The 16,239-nt window shown below is 37.8% G+C and overlaps 1 protein-coding gene across 1 annotated transcript; it reads right to left on the bottom strand.

Annotated features, from left to right (window-relative positions):
• Positions 1-9,873: 9,873 nt before the first annotated feature.
• On the bottom strand, positions 9,874-13,049 carry LOC105446375 (myosin heavy chain, non-muscle-like). Its single transcript, XM_030997299.1, has 4 exons — positions 11,833-13,049; positions 11,343-11,496; positions 10,562-10,851; positions 9,874-10,232 (listed from the first exon to the last, which is right to left on the bottom strand). Exons 1-4 carry the CDS (start codon positions 12,932-12,934, stop codon positions 9,874-9,876), a joined length of 1,905 nt encoding a protein of 634 aa, XP_030853159.1. The 5' UTR covers positions 12,935-13,049.
• Between the last annotated feature and the right edge of the window lie 3,190 nt (positions 13,050-16,239).

Below are 16,239 nucleotides of genomic sequence, written 5' to 3'. Positions count from 1 at the left end.
CGCCAGGTTATTTTGTTAGGGAGGCGAATGGGCTGCGCCACACAGGGGGGGGGGGGGGATGTCTGAAGGGATGTGCCCCCTCAGAAGTTGAAGATTTTGTTTCAAATTTATGCTTAAATGGCTCGCTTTGGTGCATACTTTTTGCCAAATTAAAAAGAAAACAAGTCTTAAGTTCAATTAACGAGGAACAAGAACGCAGGGGGTGTCTGTTGGGGGGATGTGCCCCCCTCAGAAGTTAAAGATTTTTTTTTAAATTGATGGATAGATGGCTTGATTTGGGGCATAATTTTTGCCAAATTAAAGAGAAAACAGTCTTAAGATCAAATAACAGGAACAAGAATGCAAGGGGGTAGATGGATGAATTTGTCGTTTCCATTGAACAATCAGCCATAAGGTTTGGAAGATACAAGGGAGATTTTTTTTTCAGTTGGTGAAAAGATTTTTTGTCTTCATCGTAACCAATGTTTGTACTTCCGGTAATGTGAATGTAATATTAATGACGCTTCTTTTAATAAAATCTGATCGCCTGATTTTGCTTGATTTTTCTCAACACAGAGAGAAAGAGAGAAAGAGAGAACAAAAAAAAAAATATTTAAACCCCAAATCATGGGGGGACATTTCACCACCTGAAAATTCGTGGGGGGGGGGACGTGTCCCCCCCCCCCCCCGTCCCCCCAGGATTGACGCCCATGCCCATGTAGATGCCACAGTCAAGAAGGCTAACTCTGTCTGTGCCTTCCTGCGCCGTAACTTTCGACACTGCAACCACAAGATCAAGGAGGCTACGTATGTCACATACACTAGGCCCATAGTGGAGTATGCTGCAACAGCATGGGATCCACACACCCAAAGAAACATCAACAAGGTCGAAATGGTTCAATGCAGGAGTGCGTGGTATGTCTGTGGCGACTTCGATCGTACCAGCAGTGTTACATCTATGATGAAGAAAGTAAAATGGCCCTCGCTAGTTAGTAGATGTCTGCAAAGCCATCTTGCAATGCTGTATCGCATCCGCTTTGGTCTTGTTGACATTGAATGGCAACAATACCTTAAGGCAGCAACATCTGTAACAAGAGGTCACGGATTCCGCTTCGGAGCGACACTGTGCACTAGCCAAGCCTACATCATCTCCTTCTTCCCCAGAACTACCAAGGACTGGAACAACCTTCCAGTAGATCCAGCCTGCTCACTCTCCCTTGAGGCATTTAAGCACCCCTAACTGCCCCCACAGGATTAAAAGTTTTTACTTGCACCCTGTACATATATGCACAAGGATCCTGGCCAGCAGGCTCACACAGGCTCCTCACATACACACACAGTGCGCAATCTTCAAGGCCTTGAAGCAGCACTTTTCTTGGAAGAAATATAAATGTAAATGGTAGATACTTTTGCAAAATGGTTGAGACATTAAGAAGCACAACTTCTAATTCTTATTTTTATCCACAGGTTGCCAGATAATCAACCATAAACATTTGCACCTTACATCCAATGATTGATAAATGCATCATATTCTAATATGGATGCTCATTTGTTTTCATGATTTTCTTTCTACTTTGCAAATTAGTGTCATCAAGTTGTATTTGGTATAAATGCATAGGTCCTTATTTTAATCAGAAAGCATTCCTAGCAAACTGTTAAGAACCATTCTAATTTTCTGAACACTAGGTGAGCCTTGTCATTTTGCTTAAAGTAGATATTCATTGATTTTAAAAAATAACTTTATTTTCATCCACGTACAATGATGAAAGAAACACAGACGGTTTTAACGTCGTGTCTCTTATCGTCAAAGCTGTAAGGGAGACAGAAATTAAAGTAGATATTCATTAATTCTAAAAACTTACTCTATTTTCATTATTGCAAAGTTGAAACTTTGATTCAACAATGATATCAAAATTCAATGCTTGGAAACATTCGAAGTACTGATTATTATAAATTTCAAAACGCTTAAATACAGCCCCGGAATAGCACCTGAAGAGTTCTCTGAACGCTGCTAAGATGTGTGAGATCACAGTATGGACATGATTTGCACAAGCAGACGATGTCCCATGACATCTCACACATGTTCAGTGCCTGTGTTTTCATCTTCTCTTGAGTTCTTTCTCTTACTTCACTACCTTCAGGCTAAATGTATAATCTATTGCCTCACTCTAAACCCCGCGCATGTTTTTATTTTGATGACAAATGCAGCGATACAAAACTAAAGGAATGTGTCGCTTGTAAACAAAATAAGACGCCATTGTATATTCAGCTGCACACACCGGGGTATTTTTCGGCGTTTCAAGAGGGAACAAATGCCGTCCTTAATATCATTCCGGGGGTTTTTCAATTTGAAAGTCTGGTTTCTTTGAGTGTTAATTAACCCATATCCTGTGTATTTACAAGCAAAAGATTTTAGTTATCAGAATCGGGTCATATCCCCTTTTGAATGGTTTGACTTGCCATTACATTTTTATACACTAAACTCATTATAATTGCTTTAAATCCATCACGCTATATGACTGAAGCTTATTTTTATATTTTTACATGGACGAATAAACGAATTGAATTGAAGTAAATGGTACAGTCAAGTTTGTTAACCAAAGAAAATGGTTAAAACACCAAACTTTAATGAGAAGTCCACCCTGATTAGAAGTTGGTTTTAACAGAAGCAGAAAAATTAAAGAAACAGATCAGTGAAGGTTTGAGCAAAATACAAGAAGAAATATTAAAGAAAATTATGATTTTTTAAAGTTGTAATCAAGCACACATAAATTGGCAACACCGTGACGTATATTGTGAGCTACTCTAAAGAAAGTATTAAATCATACATGCACCTTAATTATATAATCATTGCTCATATGTTCATTGACCCCTAAACATGAATAAGGGCACTTAAATCAACTTTCTATAAGTATCAGATGAGAAATAGTTTTAAACATGCAACGTATGCAGCCAATTTGACTTTAAAAAAGGGTTAATTATATGCAAATTTATGCAAATTAGGAGTCAAGGAGTAGTTCTAAGCTGCTGATAATGATATAATTATGTTCCTTGACCCCAAAAACATCAGTAAAGACACTTCGTTTAGCTTTCTATGTGTCTCAGATCTAGAGATATAGTTTTAAACATGAAAAACAGCCATTTAGAATTCAAAAGGGGTTAATTATATGCAAATTTATGCAAATAAGGAGTCAAGGAGTAATTCTAAGCTGCTGATAATGCTATAATTATGTTCCTTGACCCCCTAAACTTGTAAAAGGGCACTAAAATCAACTTTCTTTAAGTATCAGATGAGAAATACTTTTAAACATGCAACATGGCAGCCATTTTGACTTTAAAAAGGGTTAATTATATGCAAATTTATGCAAATTAGGAGTCAAGGAGTAATTGTAAGCTGATTATAATGCTATTATCATGTTCCTTGACCCCCTAAACATTGGTAAAGACTCTTCGTTTAGCTTTCTATGTGTATAAGATCTAGAGATATAGTTTTAAACATGAACAAATGGCAGCCATTCAGAATTTAAAAGGGGTTAATTATATGCAAATTTATGCATATTAGGAGTCAAGGAATAGTTCTAAGCTGCCGATAAAGCCATAATTATTTTTCCTTGACCCCCTAAACATGGATAAGGGCACTTAAATCAACTTTCTGTAAGTATCAGATGAGAAATAGTTTTAAACATGAAACATGGCAGCCATTTTGACTTTAAAAAGGGTTAATTTTATGCAAATTTATGCAAATTAAGAGTCAAGGAGTAGTTGTTAGCTGCTGATAATGCTATAATCATGTTTATTGACCCCCAAACATGTGTAAAGACACTTCGTTTAGCGTTCTATGTGTTTAAGATCTAGAGATATAGGCTAAAATAGGTTTTGTGTGTCTACCAGGGTCTGACATGGCGGCCATTTTGAATTTATGCAAATTAGGCACTGATCCACCACTTCAATTTTTGTCAACTTTGAGTATGTTGTTTTCATGGCTATTCCAGATTATATGCAAGTGGAATCGTTTCTGTTGCAATTAGTTCTAGGTTGACCCCTTTTTTTTCATATCTTGACCTGACTAAAAACAATATATGTAGAATAAAGTAAGGCTGGGTGTAACTAATCGAGAACATCAAACAGGAGGGTTGACAAAATAAGCAAAGCTTGATAGTATGACTACCCTCAAAAGATACATAATAATACAAATATGGAGGAACAAAATATTGGTAAAAGGGGGAAAAGACAGAAAAAAGAAGAGAAAAGGAAGAGGGGATGCACATCAATATTCACAGACTTATGTGGTAGTTTGATTTCAAATTGATTTTAAATAAGAAAAGAAATGCAAATTTGAATACTGAGTGGCCAACTTGGGATACAATAGAATGAGAAGACTCGCGAGGTTCGGACAGTAAGAATGTGAAAGTAAGATCAGCCAGCTGGTCGACCAGATTAAAGCTGTGTGTACGAGTTTGTTGATAACGCCATCTTCGGCGGCTTGCAGCGTGTGTAGGGAATATTATAGAGACAATTATATATACCAACCGGCAAGATTAAGCTGGGCGTACGAGTTCGTTGACGCCATCTTCAGCGTCTTGCAGCAAGTGTAAGGACTTTTATAGAAATAAAATATTATTAGAACCGGAAAGATTAAGCTAGGCGTACAAAATCGTCGATAACGCCATCTTCGGCGTCTTGCAGCAAGTGTAGAGAGTATTAAAGAGATAAAATATAAGAACCGGCCAGATTCTCCAATCGACCAGCGAAGAACAGCTAGACGCACAGAGTTTCCAAGCTAGGTACTCTTGCGACTCGACTACCTTAATTGATACAACTATTGAAGAACAAGACCATGCAGGCAGGGGCGGCGATCCCGAGGGGACGGGGGGGGGGACGCGTCCCCCCCCCCCCTGAAAAATTGAAAAAGTGAGAAAAAAAGTGTAAAGCAAATACTGACTAAAGACTGTAACAAACTTTTAGGCTCTGGAGGGCCCTAGAGTGCAGCGTTTAGACAAATAAAAATGCAAAAATCTTCTCGCTCCGGAGATACGCTCCCCCGCATAATATCCTTCGAAGTGTACAGTAAATATTCTAGAAAAGTAAAGTGTGAAAAGGTATATTGCTTATTTTTATACTATTCTTTTGCTAATTAAAGTATGTAATTTGTTAATACAACAAAACTTCAAAAACCTGTGAGGGGATAGTCACTTCCGTAACCTCTATCCCTCTCGTTCTCTTTGCTCCCTCGCCTTGGCGTAATGATGAGGGGGGGGGGGGCTTGGGGGCAGTTGCCCTCTAATAAAATTCAAACTTTATTTCTAACTCGATACCAGTGATTTACAAATGTTGCTGAAATGGCACGGTTTTTCCCTGAGCTTCTGGGGGCTCTGCCCCCTGGACCCCACCAAGGGCCCTATGGCTGGCGCCCCTGTTTGCTCATCTGACCGTGATTGAATGCGTAAAACCCTGAGCTTCCGGGGGATCTGCCCCCTGGACCCCACCAGGGGCTCTAATACGAGCCCCTGGATGCTCATTTGACCGTTATTAAATGCTTAAAACCCCTGAGCTTCATGGGCCTACGCCCCTGGACCACACGCCAATTTACGCTCCACTTGCTATGCTCGCTTTGCTCTACCTAATAAAATGCTTTAGCCTCCCCCTCTATGAAAAACGTTCCGCGAGGCCTGCATGTACAATGTTAGAGTAGGGATGCGGATTTTTTTCTCCCCCCAACGTTTTTATTCAATATACGCCACTGCTCCCCCGTCCCTCGCATTTCGCCCCCCCCCCCCCCCTCCGGTCATGAAAAGAAATCGCCACCTCTGCATGCAGGCGTAAAATGGTAAAATTTGACTAAACGCCAAAAAGTACAACCAACAACATAGGCTGTTATCTTTAATAATTAGGCAAAGAAGCGAGAAAAAAAGAAGAAAACTAATGTCTTGTCTACTACGCCAATACAAATTCTGTAAAGCATTTGCAAAATTTGTGCGACAAGGGAGTATGTGCATCTCGTATTGCTTCAATGCAATTCAAACTTCTGAACTGTGATGAGAGTAAACACCGATATAAGGTTAAGCCTACATGATTATTGAACTTGATGATCTTCTTTTGAAATCTTTATTTCGTTAAAATAATTATAGCGTTAGGGATAGGGTTGGTATTGGGAAATTAAATCGTGCATTTCCTATGTTGAAGAGTAATTTAGGATGGCACTTTGTTCATGTTTTAAGTAAATAAAACAATAGAAGTGAACATGTAATTTATATTTCTGTCAACCTCACATTAGAGTTTTGAAGTTGATTGTTATGTTTTTGCCCTTTCGGAGATCATTTACCATTTAACTCTTCGTACTGCCTTAATCTGAACGATGCAGGTTGTAACGTGTGCATGCTCCCACCCCTCCCCCTTCTCTTTCTCCTTCTTATTCCCCTCTTTAGTTCTCTCTTCCGTACTCTCTCTCCCCCTCTTTAGATCTCTCTACATCTCTCTCTCTCTCTCTCTCTCTCTCTTTCTGTCTTTCTCTCTATTTCTATCTCCATTCTCCCTCCTTCTTTTTTAATACTTTTCTCTTCAATACACACAAACATCTCTCGCAAATTCTCCTCTCTGTTACATGTAGTGTCATTTATGGGTAAATCCCCTCCCCCTTCAAACCCGCATAATCTGCCACTAACCAATTTTCAAGTCGAGGGTGAAAGCTATGTCCCATCCCTACGGTGTTAAATACATGCCTGTACCCGTTGATGACAATGGGTTACATTATAACGGTATAATAATTATACCCTCCCCGCACCTTGATTAACTTTCGAAAACACTTTACGCAGAGAGAGATATCAACGCCAGACGTTTATTCCAATAATTTATTAAAGATTTTGTTGCAAACTATTTGATTCTCTTGCAAGTAAAATTATATTGAGCTGATGAACGATCTGGTAGAGAAACACACATTAGTAATTTGTTGAGAAAGACAAAGAAATGGTATAAGTAGCTTACATATTCGCAAGAAGAAAAAAAGTCTTGTCACTTCATTTCTTACATAATTTTCAGAGTATCATATACATACATTTTCCCCGCCATTGTGATATATATGATGACAAGTGTATATGACTTAACATATAAAATATCATTTCTAGGTTCAACTAAATTTGTCAAGTGCTATACAGAAAAAACATAAATTTGCAATTTTGAGGATACACAAAACACAAGAGTCGCTTGATTTAGGCTGCCAGCTAAGCCCACATAATATTTTGCCCGCAGATACGCCTGCATACTGTACATGCGATTATTGTTAGTTACATTCAATGCGAAGAGCATTTCTGTTCATACACATTACTAACGATTGATGTAACAAGCGCATAGTGTTCATCTATTTTTTTAAACATATCAAGAACTTACGGAAGTTCTTTTCATTGTGAATATTTGCAGTGTATGACTACATCTATGTACAGCCAAATGAGTTTCTGCTGGTAATAAGCCAACTGGTAATATGTTTTCACCATATTGGCTTACATTTACACCATGTCTAAGTAAGTCTTCTTATGTAATCTGTGTATTTTTCCGTTTAAACTAAACATTTAAAAAATATTATTTTAGGAACAGTAAGGTCGGAATAGCAATAGCAGTAAGGTCGGAATATCAAAGACGGTACTATGGAAAACGACATAAAATTTATCGTATGACTGCGGAAAAGATGAAATGGATGAAATCAGAATTATAATCCCAACAATTACAAAGAACATTATTATATATCTTAGGAAAACATGTAGCAAATAATATACAGCAATACAATGTCATAATGGTAGGTACCTGGTATGCTTTCACCACGGTATAATAGGTTTTAGAAGAGATGCTCTTAAAATAAATTCATGATATAATTTTTTTAAACAATCTCTTTTTTTTCTTTTGTTGTAATTTTCTTTTAATTTTACATGCATTCAAAACATTAACAAAACAGTTACAGATAACAAAAAAAAAAAAAAAAAAAAAAAAAAAAAAAAAAAAAAAAAAAAAAAAAAATCGTTTTTTAGATCTGGTTAAGCAACAATCTAAACAAAAATCGAGAGGTGATTGTGTTTCACATAGACAGTGTTGTATACCTTAGTTTTACGGCATCACCAACATGAGGAGGAAATTGACTCAATCAGTCTTGATGAAAGTCACATGCTCAACCCACACGGACGCACACATACACACACACGCACACGCGCAAGAAAGTTTGGTCCGATTTATTTAGCTATATCTTGTCATATTTCCAATTCGAAGAATTTAAATATGCATTTTTGTTCTTTGTTATATGCAATTTTAGGTGCAACGCATATTAATTTTTAGTGAGTGTAGGTCATCTATTTCCTTTGTTGATCGATTCGTCTAATATTTCATATCCTTACGGTGTACATCGATTGGCCTATATTTCGTCCCACAAAAGACTGCCCATGGGGTCTAGTCGTCAAATGTCCACGTAGTTTAAATGCCATCGACTACATGATTTAGAATGACGCTATAGGTTGTTACATTAGACAAAAATTACTTTATACTTAATCGCGGACAATACATTTTGTATAATGGCCACGATAAAATGTAGAACAAATCGATAATATTTCTAACAGACACCTAGAAAACGACAAGTATACCAGGCGCATCAAAGACCAAGACTATATGAGACCGAATACAAGAATAGAAACAGGTTATATATACATAGACAAGGTTGGACAAACTGGAAATGGCCCGAATGATAACCAACCAGCCTTAATATACATATACGTTCAGTACGTCTAGATATACACGTACGTGGAAAAATGTTTAAAAACAGAGACAAACAAAACCGTAAAGAAACTGTGATAGATATGCTTATGTACAGAGTGTTGTGTATTATACAATCAATGTTTATACTCTTTATTTAAGTTATTCATTATTTCATATTCATTATTCATTCATTGACTTCGTTATTCTTTCATGTATTCGTCTCTTTACTGATCTATTGCAAAATGGCGGTAGATACATAAATAACAACGAGCGTTGCAGCTTTTTTAATGGAAATGATTCGATTCTTCTGATTCATATACAGATTTCCTTTAAAATATACAATGAAATTTAAAAGATTAATATTATAAGATTGATCAAACCTAATATTTTTTGACAGATTAAGATACAAGAATAAATTAAAATTGCTCCGGTTTTAATATCAGACTCTTGTATAACTACTATACTAGAATTGATTTAATTGCTATATCCAGTTATCTTGCCAAAAACAAAAATCATATCTACATTAAAAAAACATCACGCTCTGCATGCTATACTTGTAATATTTCAACAATTCACATTGTTGAAATTATATATGCGGTGTTTGGATGCAATATGGTTTACTTAATGGTCATAAAGGTTATGTATATTACTCTTTTCAACCATCCAGGCATTAGATAATATATATAAAAAAGTCAGCTAGATTATTTTTTTCGCCTACGACGTTGGACGTCCGCAGACGCTTCATCAGGCCGACCGTGCCGACGTTCCTCGACCACGTCACCGTGTTCATGGGTCAACAATCATTTGACACTAAAGACCAGTCGCCCTGATGAAGGGTCCCGGAGTGGATCGTAAACGCCGCTAGCTAAAATAATGTAAGTAAACCTGACATAATGAAGATTATCTGGTGATTCCTTATAAACTGAATGCTTTCTGGGAAGCATCCATTACTATCTTTACCAGGAAAATTAGCAATATTTTCTCTGGGGATGTATCAGTAAGAACGAGTTGAGAAATCAGATCTTCTTCGTTACTTATGATTCCGCCTACATGGCTTGTATCCAAGGTGGTGGATTCCTCGTTGGGTTTCCCACCATAAGATACCAGAGGGGTACTCTCAGACATGTCTTCAGGTAGGACTTGTATTTCATGGCTTGGCGATTGTTAAGGTTGTATGCTACTAACGTTGTTCATATCTTCTCCAGGATGAACTTCTTCTGAGGACACTTCTTCAGAAGTCACTTCAGATTCATCCAAGTCCTCTGTACTGCGCTCCGGCGATTGGTCAATATGTTGACTCCTACTACCATCTGTCACGTTCTCCTGTGCTTTGGCAGCCATGTTTCCTGTATGACTATCTCGAGGAGTGTGGTTACTGATTGCTGTAGCTCCCTGAAGTACCTGGATGTCAGTGTGTCTTTTGGTCCGGTCCTGTTCTAGAGAGGTGTCATCTGTATTAGAGAGTTGCTGATCATTGTCGTCTTCGTTGGCACATTCCGAATCGATCTGTCCTTCTGCTACACCTGACCGGCAGCAAGAAAGAAAAGAAATAATTGTTTTTTTTTTCTTCATCTCAATTGACATCAAATCGGAATTATCATAATTGTGTAGAACTTATCGCATTGAATTTCAAATTTCTTGTATTTTTATAGTAGTAGAAGAGAACTTGGTGTTACTAGTCAGCATCTGTTTGGATTTTTGTGTGTGCACAGCTATTTTTTCTGCATTACGTCACCTTGGTTTCTAAACACATGGGCCGTATTGTACACCAACTATAACAGTATGTTGCTGAAGTGTTGAATGGGGTCCTTATTACGAAACTGCAATCGTTATTAATGAAAATAAACTTTACCTTCGCTGAGATACAGGTCTGCAAGGTTGACCAACTTGGCAGCGTGCAGTGCCTTCGTAAGCTCAATTCGTTCATCTTCCCTGGACACACCTCTTCTCCATTGTTTCAGTATATGGCGAGTTCCATCACTGGTAACTCGGTTGAACTTCACATTGGTCATGAGCGCTCTCTGTATATCACCATGTAGGATTCCCAGCTGACCAGCAAGGCTGTCGATCTTGGCTTCATCGTAAAGATCGTCAGCTATCTGCTGTAATATGCCTGCAAACTCATCATCTGGGGGCTCCTCTCTAGAATGGTACACGGTAATAAAAAGACAAACATGGGGCGGTCATAGAACGTGGGTATGACGTATACACTTAAAAAGTAATTTAAATTTTTACTTAGGTGGAAGATAATGGATAAAAAAACGTTCTTCCGGTGATGAGACCATGTTCAACATTCCCATATTATTGATATAAATTCATTAAAAGATTTCATATTTTGACTCTAATCACCATAGATTGGAATGCAGTTAAGATCCTCTTTTTTTTTAAATGAATTTTTAATTTTGTATTCACTTCTTTTTCTATATAATTACAGGTGGTCATGAAATTTCCTAACATGATTTTGAAATCATAGAACATAAGTGCTGTCGTACTTTTAGAACTGTTACTGACAGCATCACTCATTTTACACACAAAAGTACATTCCATAGTAGTTTTGTCAGTATAAGATGAATAATGCGTTCATTGTCATGTAAAGAGTATATATATATATATATATATATATATCATCTCACCCTGATTGTAATGTATCACTCCTTCCTAGTCCTCCGGTTGAATTATCCTCAAATGATGATTTGTCTTTGATGACGGAAAGGAATGAAGTCAGTTTGAATGAAGAAAACAAAATAAAAGAAATGTTTTGAATGATCTGTATCGTTGACTGTATCTCTATGAGTTTGTTTAACTTCTAAAGTGTAAATAATGCACAAGGATTACATATCTCTAGTTTCCTTGAATAATGTAATCGAATGGCGTTAATTTTGGCATAATGACAGCAAAAACAAACAAGAAACGATTAAGGACCATTATTGACTGTGATTAGTTCGATATTCAAAGTAGCAAAAAACGGAATATGGAGCTATAAAAACCATGTTAGACTTAATAAAAAGCTTCACATTATGAATATTTGAAAAAGTGGCCAAAAATGAAATGGGAGTTAAATAGTAAAATGTATTTTTTTTAAAGGTTGAATAGACATTATAAGAGTGGAAAATAATGTCTTACCACCTTGAGCTTGTTTTCCAGAAATCATCCAATGAATTAAACTCCAGTCATGTGTCTCTGCTTTCTTCTTCTGCTCTGCTGCTCGCATCTCACTTTCTAGTTGAATTTTGGTTCTCAGCTTCCAGATCTCACGCTCAAGTTGCTCCAAAAGCTGTTCCTTTGAGTCATGCTCCTTCTTCCAGCTTAATTCTATTGATCGTATGTCCTTCTCAGCTCTTGCTCTGTCTTCCTCTTTTCCTTTCCTTAGCTCTTCAACTTGTTTTGTTAGAGTCGTCTCATTTCGCTCTTTCTCCCCTACGGTTTCTGTCAAAGTGTCTACATGCTGTTGCTTAGACTCGAGTTTCTTCGTCATATCTGCTGCTAATGAGCGCTTGTCTTTTTCAGCTCTTGCTCTGTCTTCCTCTCTCCCTTTCTTTAGCTCTTCAACTTGCTGTCTTAGAGTCGTCTCATTTCGCTCTTTCTCCCTTACGGTTTCTGTCAAAGTGTCCACATGCTGTTGCTTAGACGCGAGTTTCTTCGTCATTTCTGCTGACAGTGACTGCTTCTCTTTCTCAGCTCTTTCCTTTTCGTCATCCTTTTCGGTCTGTAGTCGCTCAACCTCACGTCTTGCCGTCTTTTCTGTCTCCTGTAAGTTTTCCACGATTGTTTCGATGTGCAGCTCTTTTGATTTTAGTTTCTTCTCCAGCTCTAGCTCTCTTTGCTTGTACATCTCCATAGCGTGCTTTGCAATTTTCTCATTTTCACTCAAAGACATTTCAAATTGCTGTAGCTTTTCTTTTTCGCGTACCATCTCGCTTTTAAGTATCGAGTTGACTTTGACGAGGCCCTCGTGACTCGCTAATGTTTCTTCACATTTCCGTTCAAGTTCCTTAGTTTCGTGTTTTCGCTCATTGACCTCTGTGAACATCTTCTGATTTGCTTCTTTCGCCTCTTTCTTGGTTTTGTCATATAGCAACCTACATTGTGGATTCGTGCACATCTTCTTCAGATCATTAGCTGCAAACGCTCTGTCGCCTTCTTGGAGGCATCCAAGTAGAAGGTCAAGCCACTGCAATTGACCCTCATCTGAGTGAATGCGACCAGGTACAGGTACCTCGTACATATCAGTGATCCCGAGCTGCTTCAATTCATATCTCGCGTTGAGGATGTCTCCGCCAGGAAATATAGCACATAGAGGGACGTGGCCTATTCAATCGAAACATATTCCATGAGTTTACTCGAAATTACGTCCAAAGTCATGATATTTGTATGCCATCTACATATCACACATACTTCACACGTAATAGGCCTCTTTTTGTGTTCGGGGGTGGGGGGGGGGGGGTTGACACAAAGGAATGGAGACAATCTGAAATGCTTTCTCGTCTATGTGTCTTTTTATCAATACTCTCAGTGCCATATAATTCCATGCCATATTTAAGTTGTAAAAAAGAATGGGCAAAATCGAGTGAGAAAAGTAGGGAGGGAGAGAGAGAGAGAGAGAAGGGTGATAAAGGAAGGAGACTGAATATGAGCCGGTGTAAGGAGTGAGTAATGACATAGTACTCATACATTTACAACTATGATAAATGCAAATGAAATCTAACATTCATGGTACGAAATTTAGTCAGGACAATCATGATAGAATAGACGAAATAGATGAAATAGTTCCTGATATTGTTTAACTACAACAACTTCGACGGAAAAAAAGATGAAACATAATTCCATGCCATATCTAAGTTGTAAAAAAGAATGGGCAAAATCGAGTTAGAAAAGTAGGGAGGGAGAGAGAGAGAGAGAGAGAGAGAAGGGTGATAAAGGAAGGAGACTGAATATGAGCCGGTGTAAGGAGTGAGTAATGACATAGTACTCATACATTTACAACTAAGATAAATGCAAATGAAATCTAACATTCATGGTACGAAATTTAGTCAGGACAATCATGATAGAATAGACGAAATAGATGAAATAGTTCCTGATATTGTTTAACTACAACAACTTCGACGGAAAAAAAGATGAAACATGATTGAGAACTCTAAAGATCTGTAGTTAGTGACAATTAATAAATAAATTAATGAATGAAATCAAGACCATGTTGGGTTCGATTGATATAATATCGGTATTTGGTGCAAGCATTGCCACAATTATATTTAACTTTAATCATCCCCATGCCTCGGCTAAAAATTAGAAAGCTGTATCCAGTTCAAGGAAAATGGACATTAAGCCCCAAATTACATGTTATTAGTATACAAGCAGATAACTGTAAGGTATATTTATCTTTTATGCTTAATTTATGTTTCTTTCAAATATAATGTCATAATCGTTTCATGTATTTTGTATGTTCAAATTGTTGACTGTGGATTGTCAGATCGTGGCCTTATGTCTCACACGTAGATCCATGGTCCGATGATTAAAGTCAACCATGTCAACACGGGGGTGGGTATATGTTTTGGGGGAATAGTACATAGTACACACCGTGCCCGTTTCAAATGAATTAACAGGATGGTCTCAAAACACAGTGATTATTCGATTGGTTACCAACCGAGGACATGATATGATATTTGCATGCATATTAAATCTAATAGGAAAAAAAAATCTTGTTCAAGCATTTCAATGGATGGTATGATAATCAAATTAATGGCGAAATAGTGTTATCACATCGGCCTATCATACATATTAACACAGGCCTACACAAGCAGAGGTAAGTATTAACATGCAATTTACGAAGAAAAGAAAAAGTATATAATTTACAAAATGAACGAAAAAGGGGCCTGTAAGAGTCCACGATATCAACGTGATCACAATTAAGAGTGTGTAATTAATATCGATAATATAGAAAACTTAGATGAATACTTGATTTCAAGGTCAAATCATGTACTGTAGCATAATTATTTAACTCTACTCTCGATCTATTTTTCGTTATTTCTTGACTTTGACATAATTCCTTTGATACCTCTTCTTTTTCTTCTTCTTTCCCATCTGTACATACTGCACTCAGTGAGCATTAACTCATTGATGTCTCGATTTGGTATCTTGGGTTTGCCCATATTAGATCGCCCTTCCCAGGCGCGGATCCACGGGGGGGGGGGGGGGGCGACGGGCCCGCCCCCCCTGTTTTTTTTTTTTTTTTTTTTTTAAAAAAAAAAAAAAAAAGGTTTTCGGGGTCAAATACAAAAAATAAATGATGCATACTCCCCCCCCCCCCCCACTGAGCGAGATATTGGTAGGCTCGATTTTCACATTTTCGGGGTCATATACCCCCCAAAAATGATGCTCACTACCCCCCCCCCCCCCCCCCCCCCCTCACTGAGCGAGATATTGGTCGGCACGATTTTCACATTTTCGAGGTCAAATACGAGGAAAAAAATTATGATCACTACCCCCCCCCCCCCCACTGAACGAGATATTGGTCGGCGCGATTTTCACATTTTAGGCCCCCTCTATCGGCAAATCCTGGATCCGCCCCTGGCCCTCCCAAGGATGGGTTGTTCGTGCTCATATGACATATATTTTAACACACACGGTGGCCCGAATTCACAAAGGAGGTTTGTCGACAAACCTAGGTTTTCGTGCGTCATATGACTCGTTTCGGCGCGTTTTTAGAAACCAGGGGGGGGGGGGGGTTTCACAAAGATCCTAAGTTGAACTTATCTCTAAGTTGGACATTATGGAAAGCCGTTAGCATCTATGAAAATATTTTGTAAAGGTTATTTTAAAAGGCATGAAATGTTAATTAAAATCGTTCATATTTTCTATTATCAAGGAGATTTCATGTTCTTGATGTGGAATTTATAAAAAGTCTAAATTACTTGAATTTTTGCTTTTGATTATATTTCATTTCGAGGCTACAAATGGCTTTCCATAATATTTAAGTTCAACTTAGAGTTAACTTAGGTTAACCCCCTGGCTTGTAAAAAACGCGTCCAAACGCGTTATATGACGTACATAAACCTAGGTTTGTCGACAAACCTCCTTTGTGAATTCGGGCCGGTGAGTTTGTTAGCTCACCCGGTGTGATGGGGATGTGCGCATAGTCCGGTATACTTGTTGTGGGCATCCATGCTGTGGTCGATGCATCGTTGGGTAGTTGTTTTCTGAGAGTATTTATTCCATATTTGTTGTTGTATTCATGAATCAGTTATCGTAGTCACACCATATGAGGGGGCCTCAACTTAAAAAGCTGTGCTTCAACCAAGGTCTCCTCGTCTTTCTTTATTCTACATTGTACTGTAATATGATTATACTCTATTATATTTTGTCACATGTGTTTTCTGGAAGACAAATAAACTTGAAACTTGATACTAGATACTTGATTTATTGTATATATATCCCAACTTTCTTAAATTTGACTTCATTGTGTATATTTGGATAGGCCATGTTTTTGTTGTATATCCTTAATTTCTTTCTTTCTCTCTGTTTATGTACAGGGCT

Source organism: Strongylocentrotus purpuratus, unplaced genomic scaffold (assembly GCF_000002235.5).
Source record: "Strongylocentrotus purpuratus isolate Spur 01 unplaced genomic scaffold, Spur_5.0 spur5_scaffold_4, whole genome shotgun sequence".
Classification (NCBI taxonomy): Eukaryota; Metazoa; Echinodermata; class Echinoidea; order Camarodonta; family Strongylocentrotidae; genus Strongylocentrotus; species Strongylocentrotus purpuratus.
The sequence above is the reverse complement of the archived record's forward strand: the minus strand, read 5'-3'. Positions and strand labels throughout refer to the sequence as shown.

Coding starts and splice junctions, on each gene's coding strand:
- LOC105446375 (XM_030997299.1), bottom strand. CDS start 12,934: ATGTACGAGGTACCTGTACCTGGTCGCATTCACTCAGATGAGGGTCAA. Junction 10,852..11,342: donor AGTGATACATTACAATCAGG/GTGAGATGATAT, acceptor GTACCATTCTAG/AGAGGAGCCCCCAGATGATG. Junction 10,233..10,561: donor AGACCTGTATCTCAGCGAAG/GTAAAGTTTATT, acceptor GCTGCCGGTCAG/GTGTAGCAGAAGGACAGATC.